The sequence below is a fragment of the Parus major genome, chromosome 3 (genome assembly GCF_001522545.3).
Source record: "Parus major isolate Abel chromosome 3, Parus_major1.1, whole genome shotgun sequence".
Classification (NCBI taxonomy): Eukaryota; Metazoa; Chordata; class Aves; order Passeriformes; family Paridae; genus Parus; species Parus major.
The window spans coordinates 78096139-78112548 of NC_031770.1; the positions used below are offsets into that span (position 1 = coordinate 78096139).

The 16410-nt window shown below is 39.8% G+C and overlaps 2 protein-coding genes across 4 annotated transcripts in view; one reads left to right on the forward strand and one right to left on the reverse strand.

Moving 5' to 3' along the window:
- Nucleotides 1-1129: 1129 nt before the first annotated feature.
- GJB7 (gap junction protein beta 7) lies at nucleotides 1130-8020 on the forward strand. 2 transcript variants are annotated; one of them, XM_033512886.1, is made up of 3 exons: nucleotides 1130-1965; nucleotides 5608-5620; nucleotides 7527-8020. In XM_033512886.1, exons 1-3 carry the CDS (start codon nucleotides 1271-1273, stop codon nucleotides 7647-7649), a joined length of 831 nt encoding a protein of 276 aa, XP_033368777.1. In that variant the 5' UTR covers nucleotides 1130-1270; the 3' UTR covers nucleotides 7650-8020. The 2 variants fall into 2 exon arrangements, with proteins under 2 accessions (XP_033368777.1, XP_033368776.1); XM_033512885.1 differs by lacking the exons at nucleotides 5608-5620; nucleotides 7527-8020 and having other exon boundaries at nucleotides 1130-2252.
- The window catches only part of ZNF292 (zinc finger protein 292), a 51297-nt gene continuing 41981 nt past the window's right edge, over nucleotides 7095-16410 (reverse strand). For both annotated transcript variants that reach the window (XM_015622470.3, XM_015622471.2), the window contains one exon: nucleotides 7095-15935. In XM_015622470.3, coding sequence (XP_015477956.1) covers nucleotides 8760-15935 — 7176 coding nt within the window. In that variant the 3' untranslated portion in view covers nucleotides 7095-8759. The remainder of the gene's footprint in view (nucleotides 15936-16410) is intronic.

The window sequence follows — 16410 nt, forward strand, 5'->3', positions numbered from 1 at the left end:
ATATCCAAACAACTTTGCTTCCCAGCAGAAGCCTGACCATAGGCAGAGGTCATGAAGGGCTGCAGAACTGGGGGACAGCAAAAGAAGCACTGAGCTTTCCCTCTGTGTTGAGCCTTACAGAATCACAGAATCATTTAGGTGAAAAAAGACCTCCAAGATCGAGTCCAACCATTACTAAGGTCCACCTTATCAACTAGACCATGGCACTAAATGCCCCGTCCAGTTGTTTCTTGAACGCCTTTAAGGGATGGAGACTCCACCACCTCCCTGGGCAGCCCATTCCAGTGCCTGAAAACCTTTTCCATGAAGCTTTGTGATGCTGTGGCCTGATTACTACTCAAACTTGCCAGTCGATTTACTTGTTCATTACATCAGGAGTACCTGCAGCTACAGAAGTGTCAGTGGGATTTGCCTGTTCCACTGCAGCCACAGAGAGATACATTTTCTCTCCTGCTAGGCAGAACTTGCAGAAGCAGAAGATGAGATGAGGACATTAAATGACATAACACAAAGATTTGGAAACTTCTGATTTCCCTCCTCACCTCATGTCTCCTGGTCACTGTTCATACATCCACTTTGTGCTCTTACAGAATGAAGGAGCTTGACACCCCCCAAAAAACTGTAAGACGCACGCACACATATTTTGGAGAAATGATAGGAAATACAACAAATAAAATCCAATGAAACAGGAAAATATTTAAAATATTGCACAAGTTTAAAATATTGCAAAAGACAAAAAAAAAATCAATTTGCATTTTTGTAGTCAACTTAGTTTGGGATTCTTGGCTCCTATGCATAAATTTGAAATTGAAATCTGATTTGGCTGTGTGTAGTATTTGCATAACTAACAGGGCTAAGTTGAATGTAATTCAGTGGTAGTGTCAGCCTGAACTTGCCAGAGAAAGACCTACCTGACAGTCAGGAGACCCTCAGGGAGAACAGGCACATTTCTCACAGAGGACAGCTTAACAGAATGTTTAGACTTCAGCCTAATTGACAAAATGTATTTAAACAGCAAATAAATTTTGTTCAATAGCCTCAGAATGTATCAGAATTATTAAATTATCAGAAATAAAAACAGCTTGCTGTTCTTATTTAAATGCTTAATAATATTAAATCACATCTAAATGCTTAGATATTTTAAATTGTTTCAGCTAGTGGTTATATTTTATGTTGAATGAATGTCTCATTTGTCTTCACCCAAGAGGACGCATCTCTCTGATCTTGTGTTTCTTTGATACAGCATTTCCTTCTTTCCTTGAAGAGAAAAATGAGCTGGGCGTTCCTACGTGATCTGCTGAGTGGAGTGAATAAATACTCAACAGGAATTGGAAGAATTTGGATAGCTGTTGTGTTCATGTTCCGCTTACTGGTTTATGTTGCTGCCGCAGAAAACATCTGGAAACATGAGCATGATGAATTTGAGTGCAATATCAAGCAGCCTGGTTGTGAAAATGTCTGCTTTGACCATTTTTTCCCTGTCTCTCACATCAGACTTTGGGCTTTGCAATTAATCATGGTTTCCACCCCTTCACTCTTGGTTGTCTTTCACGTTGCTTACAGAGAGAACAGAGAGAAACACCACAACCAGAAACTTTATAAAAATCCAGGAAAGATAGATGGTGGATTGCTGTGCACTTACCTAATCAGCCTCATTTTAAAAACAGGACTTGAAATAGTTTTTCTTGTTCTGTTTTATAAATTGTACAATGGATTCAAAATACCACGTCTTGTGAAATGTGACATAAAACCATGTCCCAATACTGTAGACTGTTATATTTCCAAACCCACAGAGAAAATGATTTTCCTCTATTTTCTGGTGGCAACTTCATGCCTGTGCATCATATTAAATCTAAGTGAACTGAGTTATCTGATTTTCAAATACTCCATAAAATGTTATCTAAAGAGACACATGAAGAAACAACAAGGCTCGAAAAGTGATTGCTGCGAATCAGAACTCATCAGGTACAACAGAGCAGCAGCTGCAGGACAACTCCACAACAGCTCATCATCTTTGCCTCTGAATATGTAACATGAACATGAAAACATTCCCTGCTGAGTTGAAAGAAGGCTGAAGACCACCCTCCCATTACACAAGCTGTTTTTCACAAATTGCTTTTCCAATCAGTGCTTTGCAGAACTATCCTTGGAAAGGATAGTTACATAGGAAATGTTGTTTCTCTGTTAGTTCCTCATTACTTGAGCCGATAAATTCACTTACATTATGTATGTCATACATAGAATCACTGAGACATTTTCATGTTGAAACAAGAAATGTAGAAGCTCTGAGAATTCCATGAAGCTTTAATATAAACACAGATACTTATGATAAATCATGCAGAAACAATTGCTCAAACAGTTGTGTACTGAATATTACACAGAATTGCTTTGGTACAAGCAAAAATAGGCTCTTTATATGCAGAGATAGGAAGAATCTGGGACTGATGAAGAAAGACAGCAACAGGGTATACAGGATTTGTCAGGTAGGTTGATCAGACCTAGTAACCGCTGAAATGGAAATAGGAAAGTACTGGCATAGAATGATTGTTGTGCCTTGAAGTGAGCTGGGTAGTCACGAGCCCATTCCATTGGACTACTGTAAAACATCTCAAAAAAAAAAAAAAACAAAAAAAAAAACAAACAAGAAGAGGTAGAATAATCCAGTTTAGCCTATGTAATAAAGACAGGTTTGGTTATTCGGCTGATTGTAAAGCACCTCCTTCTGGAATTATTTGAGCCCTTGCAGCTGTTAGGCTGTTAATCGTCAAAAAACATGCTTTAAGAAAGGCACTTGCTCAAACTTGTTGCAAGCAGCATGTACCAGTGTATAGACTTCACTCCTGGTCAACTGCACCAAGCAGCTCCCATGTCATTAGACTTGTCTTCTGCTCTGGTGGTGGCATTTAAGTGAACAGATCATTCCCACTTCCCTAGGATCTGAACAGAGAAATGCAGACCACACAATACAGAAGAACAATAGCGAGTAGTCCCTAGTATTAAATAGCCTAGAATCTGGTCCCTTTAGTAAGGTTGGATATATGCTACTCCTTCAGTAGATTTCTCTGCTGCAAAAGAACATGTGAAATCTGGAAATATGAAAAGCCTCCAGCATAAACAAAGTAAAAAGGAATCACCTGTTCCCTCCCCCAAATTTCAAAGTACCTCAAACACCACACACCTCTGCTCTTTGTTATGCGTGTTGTTTGGGCTAACAGGAAAGGGACAGTTGAACCTAGGCTTCTAAGACAGTGGAAAGTAGTGCCTTACAAAACTTCCTTCAGGGTAGTGTTTTCTTTCAGTTAATGGAACAAAAGACCTTTGGACATACATCTGGTACTGAGCCTGATAAAAATGCACTGTTTAGAGAAAAACACCAACTGAAGGGGAGCTGCCTGAATGCTGAACTAATTTTATTGTTCATGCCAGGATAAGAAGGAAGAAACAAAAAAACTAGCCAAAGCAGGTTAACTATTTTTTTTCCTCTGAGGCCCTCTCTGGCCCTTTGACTTTGGTTACAAAGCATTACATTTAATGAGTAGCAGTTAGAGTGAACCATAGCAACTATTGAAGCAGCTATGAACTTCTGGTGGTGATTTTCAAGGAAGGGTTTGGGTTTTGTTTTTGTTTTTCTCCCCTGAAATAAACCTACCTTTTTTAAAATATGGAAAGACATTTGCTGCTGCTGAATTTAACAGCAACAGCAGTCCCTCACAGACCAGCTTGCCAGGTTGTGGGCAGTTAGTTTTAAATCTTAACTGATGCTGAATCTGTGCTTATATAGAGACAGGGTGCTTTATACAATTCAGAACATTTTCTGTTAAACCTCTACCTACACAGAATGTGGCTTGTGACAGAAATGCACTTAGAAAAGCAGTTAGCTGCTTTTGCAGCTCCCGGACAAAACCCACCGAAGAGTGCCTGAAGCAAAACCACCACCCATGAACCATGTGAAAATGTGACTGCTACAGCTTAAGTAACTGAGAACAAACCCCAAAATTATCTTAGCCCATATGGACCCTCATGCATCATTTTATTAAGAGAAGGGCAACAGTATCAAAGAAAAAAATGTTTCTGAAGTATCTGGGTTTTAATAACTGAGGACAGATTTTTAAGAGCACATTAATGAAAAAATATTTATTCATTGTTTTTAAAGTAAGGTTTATTTGAGAGAAAATGAAGAGAAGCAAACACAAATTAGCCAACACAGGTTTCTGATAAAATTAGTGCATTAGCTGCTCTCTAATAAAAAAGTATATTAAGTCAGGGCTTGAAGGGTTTTAGAGCACCCCCTAAAGCTCTGTGGCTGGTCAGAGATTACCACTTAGACCAAAAATTTTCCCATCAAACAAGAACTCTAATTCTTTGGAATGTATATTCAAAGTTTTATTTTTAATTCTATCTTCCAACAGTCAAGAAATGATAAATAAATTCAAAAATCAGTGTTTCGAGTCTTGGAGGATACTTCAGTTTTGACAAAGCCAGTACCTTACATGAGAAATCTTCTGAAAAATTATCATGGACCAACTCCACATAACCCGACTCACTCGCAGCAAATCGCCAAGTAGCCTTCACATCATGTGCTGCAAAATTTGAATGTTTCACAGGGCTACTAATGAAAAGGAAATGAGCATCACTTAACTGAGAGAACAGAAACAAATTCATCTACTGTCTGAACCCTCACTCTTGGCAACCATTCGGTCTTTTACTGGCTCCTTCCCTTTCCCTGTTTTTATATGCCTTTGTTCTCCAGTTTCAGTTTCACTCATCCATGCACCCCTGAAGGCATTTGCTGTTACATTTTTGGTTCAAATGAGTTTACAGGTTTGGTCCCAAAACTTCTGAGTCACTCAGACTAACATTTTAAAAAATTTTCAAGTGCTGTGTTCTGCAAGGATATAAGCAATTGATAGAAAGCTGATCTGAGTCCATACTGTAATGGAGAAATAATGTAATCACTGCATGCACATTCATACAAAAATATTTACCTCATTCGTATTTCAAAACATCCCTGCAAACATCAAAGGACCAGTATCTTACATAGGCTCTCATTTTCTTTAAAATCCAAGTTAGCTTCTTGCCTTGGGACAGAAGAGGTTTGAAAAAAAGACACAAAGTGTTTCCCTATTTGCTGATAGTTTTTTCCCTCTACTCCCTTCTCCAGTACCAGTGGCCTCATTTCCCATCTCTTTAATTGTATCACCTCCATACCAAGGCTCCAGGCAGGGCTGAGCAGGGCATGAGCAGGAGCTTCTCCAACTGGGGAACCTAAACCTCAACCTAGTCTGTCCCTGCCCTCGTCCCTCTCTCCTCTGCACACATGTGGGAGCCCCAGCTAATTCTTTGGCACAGAAAGTAATTGCAACAAGTAGCCAACTACCTGCCCCTCTCCTGACCCAACAACTGATCCCAGTGTTATTTGTACAAGCACTGCTTACTTACTATCCAACATCCATAGACCAAATGTCCCACTGTAATGCTCGAGCCCACGGTCCCCCCATCCAGCTGAGAAGGACCACCCTGAAACATGTAGGGACAAATCCACTACTCTTATTTACACTGAATTAGGGCTCAGGTAATAGCAGATTTCTTTATATAAACATAATTAAGCACCAGAGAGGCTGTCAGTTTAAAGGTGTCTTTTGATCACAAAACAGTCCATGCTCTGAATTCAGACAGATTCCTCAATTTGGCTGCTTCCCCATCAGCAACACCGGCTGCTTTAGTCAGCACATTCCTAATTGCAACAAGGGGCTTCAAAGAAAGCACCTTTGTTTGAATGCTCCACAGTTAGTGGGTGACAATTCTGGAAGGCAGAGACAAAGGAGAGAAAGAAAAGGCAAAAGACAGAGGACTGGGCAGTGGGGGTGACGTGCTGCTGGTACAGCTGGCTCGGCCACCTCGGAGCCCCATCCCACCCAGCAGCCCCCAAGGACAGGTGTGTGGCTTCAAGCCCCAGAGAAGCTGCCCATCCAGGCGTGCTAGGGTGGGAGGTTTTCTCTATCACCCAAGGTAATAACATCTAAATGCAAACACTAGATTTATTTCTTGGGAGTTTCTGTAAGTGGCTTTATAAACCAGAGTGCCCTCTACAGTCTGTGACATTTTAAATCAGACCCTGCCTTTGGTACCCCATTTTAAGTTCAAAATACTCCTGTTTGTTTTTTAAAAAGGAATTAAGAGACCCCATACTAGCTTACCTGTTGGACAGGCAGTCAGTAACCACCTAAAAGGGAGTGTGCCATGGAATGTACTAACTATATGGGTACAGCATTGCTTTAATTGGATTGATTTGGATGAGACAGTATTAAATATTTTATTCTCAGAGATTCAGATGCAAATCAGAAATTATTTCCTGGATATTTATGACATTGGATTTTTTTATCCTTTTCTCTTTTTTTAAATAGCATTCTAGTATAGCACTGTGTCGCTAATAGTTGTATGCTATTCTCAGTCCAAGAACTGCAAATGATACAGTATCAATCATCGGGAATGTTGAAACTATTCAACTTACACAACACAAACAATCTTCTAAAGACTAACAGTTGCAAGGTCTGTTGACAGTGACAGCGGTTAGGTACAGCTGAAAACATGAGAATTCAGGTGAGCTCTGAGGATCCTCTCCAGAGGATCTCTGCCCTCTTCTCCCCTGCAGAAGCTCCCTCTACAATCACCGTGGCTGGTATCCAACAGCAGCTCCATCCAGGGGGACCAGCGGCCTCGGGCAGGTAGAAAATGGCACCGTCTACTTGTAATGATTATAATGATCACTATTAGAGTCAAAATGCAAGAGTTTGTTTTGGTTTTGTCATTCTCAGACTGCACCTTTGATTTACTAACGTGGCATAATAAAAGTTTGGTCACTTGGGAGGGATGGAAAGTGAAAGGAGCCTACGGGCTCTGTTCATATGGAAGCACAGGCTTTCTGCGAAGGTAAGCAATTTAGCACCATGTAGCAAACCAAGGGCTGTGCCCGAGGTGAAATGCTGTTCCTGTTCAGACATAATCCTCACTCTCGCAACAAGTCACTTCATTTGGTTATCAGAAGGTGCCCTCTGCACTGATATTCAGGAAAACTGTCAGAGATTCCAGGTGAGTAGCTTACAAGCAATCAAATCTAGCATTTAATGCAAAGCTTCACACAGCAAGACAAGTTTATAGAAAAAAAAATAAAATAAAATCAAGCCAATCTCACCCAAGATAAAGACTGTTTTATATTACTGAAGGTAGGTCACATCCAGTAAGGAGAATAATCCAAGAAAAGTTTTTGGTACCACACAATCCAGCTGGCTGAGTCAAACATAACCACACGTGAAAACCAACACTGAAGATTCCTGGGTACTGACAGTTCCCACCAATGCATTCACACTTTTGGTTACTCAACAAATGGGATACCTGTCATTTCAGTTAGCAGCATACAGAGGAATTGCTCCAATCCCGGGCACTACAAGCAGCACCGCTTCTGAGGCTCGTTCCAGTGTGGAAAAGAGAGGTTGTGAGTGGTGCCACATACAGTCAGCGAGAGGCAGAGGAGCGCAAAGGGAGCCTATGCCACCAACAGAGCACAACCACCGAGTTTATCTGTAAGATCACCATCTCACTTCCCTTTCAGAAAGTGCCTTGTTTATTTAGTTTTTAATGGTATGGCATAAGGACTCGTGTATTTTATAGATAGATACCAAACTGGTATTATCAAAATAAACCCATCTGTTTTATAAACCCACTATTTACAAAAACGGTTTCTGAAGTTTTTTTGTTTTGTTTTGTTTTTTTAACAAAAATTAAACTATACACCAATCTAAGTTACAGAAACAAAAATAACCTTTATAAGATCACATGTATAAAACAAGAAATGAAATGTGTTTTTATTTAAGGCAATACTGGGCTACTTCACAAATCACCACCTCAAATATATACACTGCTCCACACTACTAATTTTCTATCACATTCACAATGGATTCTTTAATACCAAATATTGTTTTAAATCTTCAATGTAGCAAACTATTTTTATTCACATTTCCATTTTTTATTATGGAATCATAAATGCTTTGTAACCAATTAAAAGCAATGAAAAATGTAGCTATAAGAAAACTATTATTATATTTATGTGTTAACTACATATGAGTATCATCCATAGATACTGGATGTTAAAATTTACAAAAATGAGTGTGTCAGTATGTTTAACCTATGAAATGTGATCTTATCCAGCTTTTCTTCTGTAAATAAATGTTTTATGCAAAATAAACTGGATATGGCAGACTTAGCTAGCTTTAGTTCAAAAGTTCTTAATTTAAAATGATTAAAGGACAGTTTTAAAAACTTGCTCACTTAGTTACAAATTAAAATTCCGAATATAAATGTGTCATTTAATAGTTTAGACTTACAGACTGCTGGTGGCAGCAAATGATTTACAATAATAAATATATACAAAAAAATGTATCTACAAATAAAGAAAACTGTTGTACATGAGAAGTAACCTGGTGAAAGATACCAATCACAGACAACTCACAAAGATTTAGTTTATGGAAAGGACAATCTGATAGAAAGTTGAGGTCTTGATCAAGTATTTACAAAACTGAAGCAATTACTTTCTTCAAGTCCCATAGGGATGAAAACAAATAAGACATTTACATGACTCATGTCATGTTTTTTGCTAGATTAAATCACTTCAAAATAAAAGAGCTCCACAGTTACTAGCATGCTTGATGGCTTCCTATTCAAAATAAATTCTATTACAGGTTATGGTTAAACACATTAGGTTTTCAGTATTTTGATTCCCCTTCCTCAGTACCCACAACAATTACTTTTGCAGCTATAACCTCGGGATTATCCTCCCAACGTCCTTCGAGCTTTCTCAAACTGACAACAGGTTTCATTTCCTGAAGCTGCTTCAACACACACTCAGTGCAGTCTTTAAGAGTCTTGTCTAACACTATCTTTACATTATCACCACATGGAAGCCGTGATGGGTTGGCAAACGGTACAAGGGTTTCAGTTTCAGAACATGACCAAGTGACGTTATCACTTGCTACAGGGCCTTTCTCACTGGCTTTCCGTGAGTTTGAATGAGATCCTTTTTTGGTTCCACTGCTATGGTATTCTCTTTCAGAATTTTTCTTTTGCTTCACAGCAGATTCTTCAAGAAACTTGAGGAACGACACTTCAAAACCCATTGGCTTGAAGGAGCTCCAGTCAAAAGCCGCAGGTTGCTCTTCGGCCGTTTGAATGGCAACAGCAGTCTCTTCCTCCTTGTGCAGGCTACTCATGCCACTGGGCAGTGCTTCCTCTGTTTTCTCAGTTCTCTTTCTCTTACTCTGAGATACATTTTTTTCTTTATTTGCTCTTTTCAGGTTGTTTGATTTTTGCTTCTCTGAGGGGCAGGAGCTGGTCTCCTGCAAGTCACTATTTACACTGGAAGAGATTTTTGCTTGAGTTTCAGTAGTTGAACAGTCCTCATTAATTAGTTTAGTAATGAATAGCTCTGTCAGTTCATCCACTTCATCCTTCTCACCTTTTTCAGTTTCCTTTTGTGGTAAGGTAGTTGTGCTTGAATCATTATTGCTCTCTATCAAACTCGGTTCAGGCTCTTTCACATCAGTTTTTTTATCAGTTCCCTCCTGCTCACAAGAGGCTTCCTTTACTTGGGAGACAACATGTTTTTTAGATACAATAAGAAGATTCCTGTGTTGGGAAGTAAAAGCTTTGGACAGTTTGTGACATTTATAATGTCTTATTATGTTACTTTCACTTGTGACCACGGAAGAACATCCCTTGATCATACATGGGTACTGAGTTATGAACCTGCTTGTACATTCTGATAAGGCATCGTTTCTGGCCTTTATTAAATACACATATTTACCTCGTTTCAGTGAATAAGCCTTATTTTCCTGAACCTGTATTCCTTTTGAGTTTTTGTTTTCCAAATTCACATTCTTCTTTCGTTTTGTTTTCACTGACAGCCTGTTACCTTCTTTTCCCGATCTGTTTTTAAGTCCCCTCTGTTTAGATTTCAATGGTTTCTCCTGATTTGCTTTGCTTGAAATGTTTTCTTGGCCTGGTGTCAGTCTCCTGGGTCTAATTAGATGATCTTTATGCCTGTCATTATGTTTGTTAAAAATATGCCTCAAGAGGTTAGACCTTGTAGCATAAATACGGTCACAGCCTTCACAGTCACACTTGAACATGCCGTCATCTTCTACTTTGTTGGGCTTTATGTCAACACTGTGATCTGTCTCAAGATGCACAACATAGTTAAGATAAGCTGTAAATGAAGACTTACACTGAGACTGGTCACAAAAAAACCTTCCCACCTCTGGGGCTGATTTCATATTTCCAATTTGCTCTGGAGTCATGTCATGAAGCTTCATATAATGCTGGATTAAGCTGGTAACTTCCTGAAAGATGCGAGAGCAGTCACTCACCTCACACCGGAACTCTCTGACAGCAGGTTTGGTTTCCACCTCCTCACGTTCCTCTTTGCCTTGCTCGTTCTCCTCCTCCACTTCAGCAGAGAAAGCGGGGAGGTCTGATTTGTGCACAGCTTGGTAATGAAGAATTAGGTTTTGCTGTATTGTGAAAGCTGCAAAGCAGCCCTGATGGACACACCGGTATGGTCTGTAGGGGCTGTATCTAGTGGGAAACTCCAGAGATTTTGTTACGGGCTTCCTACCATTCCTCTCCTCTTTCTCCTTCCTGTGCTTCCTAACCTTGCGTACTTTGGCTTGTTCCTGTGTACTATCAAAGGATGCTGGATTGTGCTGCTCCAGTGGAACAGAAACCACCTGGGGAGGTTTTTCCAGTCTTTCAGGAGTATTATTTTCTGGTAGAAGTTTCTCCAATATTTTTACAGGCTCTACAACTTCCTTTATCTGAGTTTCTTTGACCAATGGAGCTACAGTTTTGTTTTCTATTACTAGTGTCTGCACAGTTTTTACTTCAACAGGCTGTGGGGCTGTGTTTACAGTTTCATTTTGAGATCTTCTGCCATAAGGCCTCTTAATTTTTAATTTTACCATCTCCTCTGTTGTAAAATGATGTACAAGCTGACAGTGTGCTCGGAGATTAGAGTTTCTTGTGAATGTTTTTGGACAGGTAGCTACAACACATTTGAATGGGGCATACTTTAGTTGATGTTTCTTTATTTCTAGTATCATTTCTGCAGTGTACTGATGGATCTTGCCATAGTGTTTAAATAATGCATCTTTTGTCATAGCACTGTAATTGCAGCCAGGATTCTGGCATACAAAAGGTTTATTAACTCTGTCACTAAATTGAATGTTACTTGCCTCAGGAGATAGCTGGATGAGAGGTTTATTTTCAATTGATACAACAGGAACTGCTGGTGCTAGCTTATCTGCTGGAGGACACTGAGAAACAGTCTCAGAGATGGAAATGGGAGAATCATCTTCTAGCTTCAATTTTTGCAAGCCTTCCAAAATTTCTGACATTTGAGTATCATCCTTTTGAGGTATCTCAGACTGGGCAGAGCCACCCTTTGTAGCAGTAACATTTGCTGTGTGCACAGCAAACTGTGTAGAAGTGGATAGTTTTACACTGTGTGCAGAACTTTCTGAAGCAGCCTGGGCATTATTTACTTGCAAGTTTTGTCCTGAAGCAGTAACAGTATCCTGAATTTCAGTTTTCACCTCAAGCATCTGTGAATTCATAGCAGTTTTAATTATTTCCAGGGTTTTTTCGAAGTTCTGCATAACACTGTCCTGTGAAATCTGTTCTTCCGAATGAGCCTGCACACAAGAACTTGCAGCCATCATTTGGGAGTCCCCATTTTCCGTTTTTACTGTTAGAGGGGGCAGAACTGTATGAGCCTCAAGATTTGTTTTGAAATTCTCTTTGATACTGGCCATGAGTAACTGATTGTCAACATTACTGAGTTTCTGTGCAAGGTTTTCCACCACTGCTTGAGAGCCACAATTTGCCAGCAAGTTGGACTGAAAACTTTCTCCCTGTATTTGCATGTTTCCTTCAGTGCTTTTGGTTAGAAGCCCCATTACTGTTGCATTGTTTACTGCTAATTTCTGTGATGTATTGGGCATGAGCAGGGGTGTAGGTGTTTTTCTCTTCCTCTTTGAAGAGCTGGTTCCCTTCTTATTCAAGTTGCTTGATCCTGAATTCTTGGGACTACTTATAACTGAAACTCGTGAGCTATTCCCTGCAAAGTTTTGCACTGCTGCAACAGTGTTAGAATATGAGCTAGGACACAAGCCATTTTCAACAGTCTTCAGCATTAAGTCCTCTGTTGCAAAAACAGGCAAACTCTTGCATTCATTTAGTGGAGGAATTTTGGCACTGAGGGTCCTGTTTTGGTCTGTCAGCAGGGTACTGGGGTTACAGACTGTCGGCAGCAAAGAGGGCGGGGCTGAACTGGGGAGAACAGCTGCATTTATCTGAGTTGTACCAGAGACACAACTTGTTGTAACCACACGTGGAAGTACTTCTGTGTTGTCAAAGTTACTCGGGATGCCTGCAGTTTCCAAGGCTTGTTTTATAATTTGATTACCTTCCTCATTTCCACTGGTATTAAAGTTAGTCACATTGGCCCGTGGAAATATAGTCTGCAGTGTGGAACGATTTTCTGCTGCAAGTAACTGGAGGAATGATGGATCTTTAAAACACGTCTCTGGATTGAAGGCAGACTCCTGAGACTGCTGCAAGTTTAATGAATTTGAAGAAAGAATCATACTGGCAAGCAAAGATTGTCCATTAGCTTGCAGAGCTTCGGGAGAAATTTCTGATCCTTCAAGAGGCTTACAGTAAGACCTCTTAGATAAATGTCCACCAAGTGATCTAGGATTAGTAAAAACTCTGAAACACCTGCTACAGATAAATTTGCCATCTCTGATTATTGCTGGCCACTTTGCCCGCTTGTTATGTTTTGGCTTCCTTTCTTTCCCATTTGAGCCCCTGCCACGATCTTTTTTCACCTTTTCTGAAGCCGGATGCTGAGAGCTAGTTTCACTGAAGTTATTTTCATTACTCAATTGTGAGGGAAATATTTGATCAACACTTTCCTCTTTTGGGAAGGTAGAACTAGTGTTTCCTTCCAGTTGCAAAGAAAAGTTATTTGTGTTATTTTCCAGTTGTGAGAAGACTGAATTTGGAGGATTCTCTGCTGATGAAGGAAAGAGAGACATTGGACCATTTTCCGCAGGCAAAGGAAGAAAAGGATCTGAACCACCATCAATATTCAGAGGCATAACTGTTTTTGCCAGATCATCCAGCTGGGAAGGTAAGGTTGCAGCAGACAAATTTTCCATTTGTGAACACAAAACACTCTCAGGCTCACTTTTAATACGAGTAGACAAATTTGGATTTATAACATTTTCCACAATAGGCAACATAGGATTCGCCAGGTTTTCTAGGTGGGCTGGGAAAAGAGTACTTGAGACATGCTGCACTTGACTGGAACAGGTGGGATTCAAATTTGATTTGTTCTGTGCAGTAAAAGCAGCACCATTGGGACTGCCCACTTGTGATGGCATAAGATATACAATCTTCCCATCATTCGGCACATTTGGCAGATTGTTGGATTTTCGCGGTTTCTTATTTTTACGCTGCATTTTAAAAGCAGCATATTCCTCAGGGTGTGCTGCCTTCATGTGTTTGCCAATGCTCTGTGATGAATTGTATGTTCGAGTACACCCCTCAACCTGACAACTAAATTTCTGAATTGGGGCTGCTGGTGACACAGCTGGAACTAAAGAGCTGTTTAGGTTAGGCTGTGATGGAATAAATGTAATACTTTCTAAAGTTTTTAGAGGCAGGTTATATAGATTAGCTGCAGCTTTAATACTGTCTTCAATTTCAAGTTTGGAAATGGGTACACCGTTTCGATACCCTGTCTGATTCTGCATGCTGAATGGATTTACGATGCTCACTTGTCTTTCTAAGCTTTTTGATTCAAGGGCTTCTGGTTTTAATGTGTCTGAAGTCACAGAAACAGTTTGAATATTCTGAGTCTGATTGAGACAGCCTTCCTCCTTTCTCTCTTGGAAAACTGGAAGACAAGAGTCAATTGATGGGCACGACTGCTGGACCGCAGGTTTAGTAGTATCTACTTTACTGGCAGTAGCAGCCAATTTACCTCTTCTTACAAAATTATCTCGGATCTTCTGGTTAACAACAGACAGCTTAATGCTGCCTGTTGGAACTGTTTCTTCTGTCTTTATTGAACTCATAGGAGACTGGTCTGAACCAGCATTAGGCAAGGAATTGCTTTGCTGAAGTACACTCACTGACGCATTTACACTTTCATTCCCTACTGGTTCTGCTTTGATTTGGTTCCAGACGCTTTCTCCTTCAACAAAACTGCTTCGGTTTTCAGCTGGAGGAGATGTCAATTCCTCTTTAACTGCAACTCCATCAGTACTTTCATTAGCTTTAGAAGGCTGACTAAGATCAGGCTGATTAGTTTGGTTTTCAGCCTGCTCTTCTTTTTCAGGCTGCTGGTTGTGATCCTCAGTGTGCTTCTCCAGTTCATTCTGTGAGCGGTACACCTTCCCACAGCCTGTGACTCTGCAGGTATAGGTATTATAGTGTTGTGCTTCATGATCATAGAGTAAATAGGCTTCAGAAAACACTCTGCCACATTTGGGAAACATACACTTAGCTCTGAAGACTTGATGCTCTCTCCTATGGGTCAGCAGCTCAGCATAACTATTAAAGCCAGCCTTACATTTCATCTGTATGCAGATATAAGGCTTGCTGCCACAGTGCATTTGCAAATGATCATTCAGGTGAGTAACACTGACAAAATGTCGTCTACAGTACTGGCAAATCACTTTTTTGCTCTGCATTTCAAGAAAACGTTTAGCTTCTTCGTTATCTTTATGGCCCTTTGCATGTGCTATTAGATTTTTAAAATATTTAAAGCCTTTTTTACAAAGTGTTACAGGGCAGGTGAATTCATTAACAGGGGGTGGCTTTTGAACTGGCACTATCTCTGGTATGTAAGGTTTATCTTTGTCATCGTTTTCATCATCTGAGCCATCGTTATCATTAAACACAATGAAGTCTGTTGAATAGAGACTGTTCTTCTTAATGGGTCGCTGCTCCTGTTTGGATACAGAATTCGTTTTCTGATTCTCATTGGCAGGTGTTATTTTAGGAGGTCTTCCCAGTCGCCTCAGTGGTTTCATAGCAGCCAATCTCTCTTTGCTAGATTTTTTCACATGCAAAGTTACATGGGGAACAAAGTTTTCTTTAGAATTAAAATTTTGGGCACAAATGGGGCAACTGTAAATTCCATCTTTATAATGTTTCTGTGCATGTCTAACTATTCTATGACCTAGAAATTCCTTGTCACATAACACACAATACTGCATGTAAGCTTGCCAGTTCCTAAATCTAGCTGATATAAATCCTCTCTCTCTGAGTTTTTTGATTTCTCTTTTTTTCTGCTTTTCATCTCTGATACCCCTAAGAAGGCTGGTAGCCTCATCAATGCCAGCAAGCCCATTCAGAGAAGTTTCTTTACTATCTTCTTGGCCATCCTCAACCTTCTCATAAACTTCGCTATCGTTTAGTTCGTCTATGGATGACACAATGGATGCCTCCTCTCCCATAAGTGCCAGACACTGACGCTTTAGAGTTTTCCAGTCCCAGAACTCTGGATCAAAAGGCCACTGAGTTTTCAGTACAAGTAAGAGCTCACAGCGCAAAGAATTTGGTATTGGAAGATTCTCTTCATCATACTTCTGGTCAGGCTGATTATATAGCATTTCAACAGCATAATATGCATCCACAGTGGGTTCCAGAAGAAATTCACTCAGCTGACAAGCACGTTTCACCTCCAAATCATCTGGAAGTAAGCAGGAGATAGTCTTGCAAATAGATATCTTGACATCTGCATTTTCACTGGATTCCAAGCGCAATGCTTTCACACACAGTTCAATGCAGGTTGCAAGTCCAGCACCATCAATCTGTAAAAGCAAGACTAATTTTAGTAAGTCACTTTCTCTAACTCTCTCTATACTTTTAAGTAAAAGATGTCATTTTTCAATCATAAGTGTCTGAAAAAAATGCACCTGGGGTTCACAGGAATACTTTTTACCTCAAAAAACAGAATGGATTGTCTTCAGATGCTGTTCATTAGGTTGCATAACCTGTCTTCATGCTACTAAAAAAATGCTGAAATTTACATACAACTAAAAGACCAAATAATTGTATGGTCTGTCTAGTTTGAAGACTTTTGGACTTTATGTTAGAGGTATTCAGTTTATATTAGAGCAATATTGAGCCTTTCCCTTGGAATCAAGCCTGTCAGTTGTGCCAAAGGTATTTGAGAGGAGCTTCTATGAAACATCAACTTAACGTTGGGTAGAATTCAAATGGTAAAATATGCTGCAGTTAAAGAAAAACACGTGATCTTCAGAAAGATCTATATTTTGGAGATCA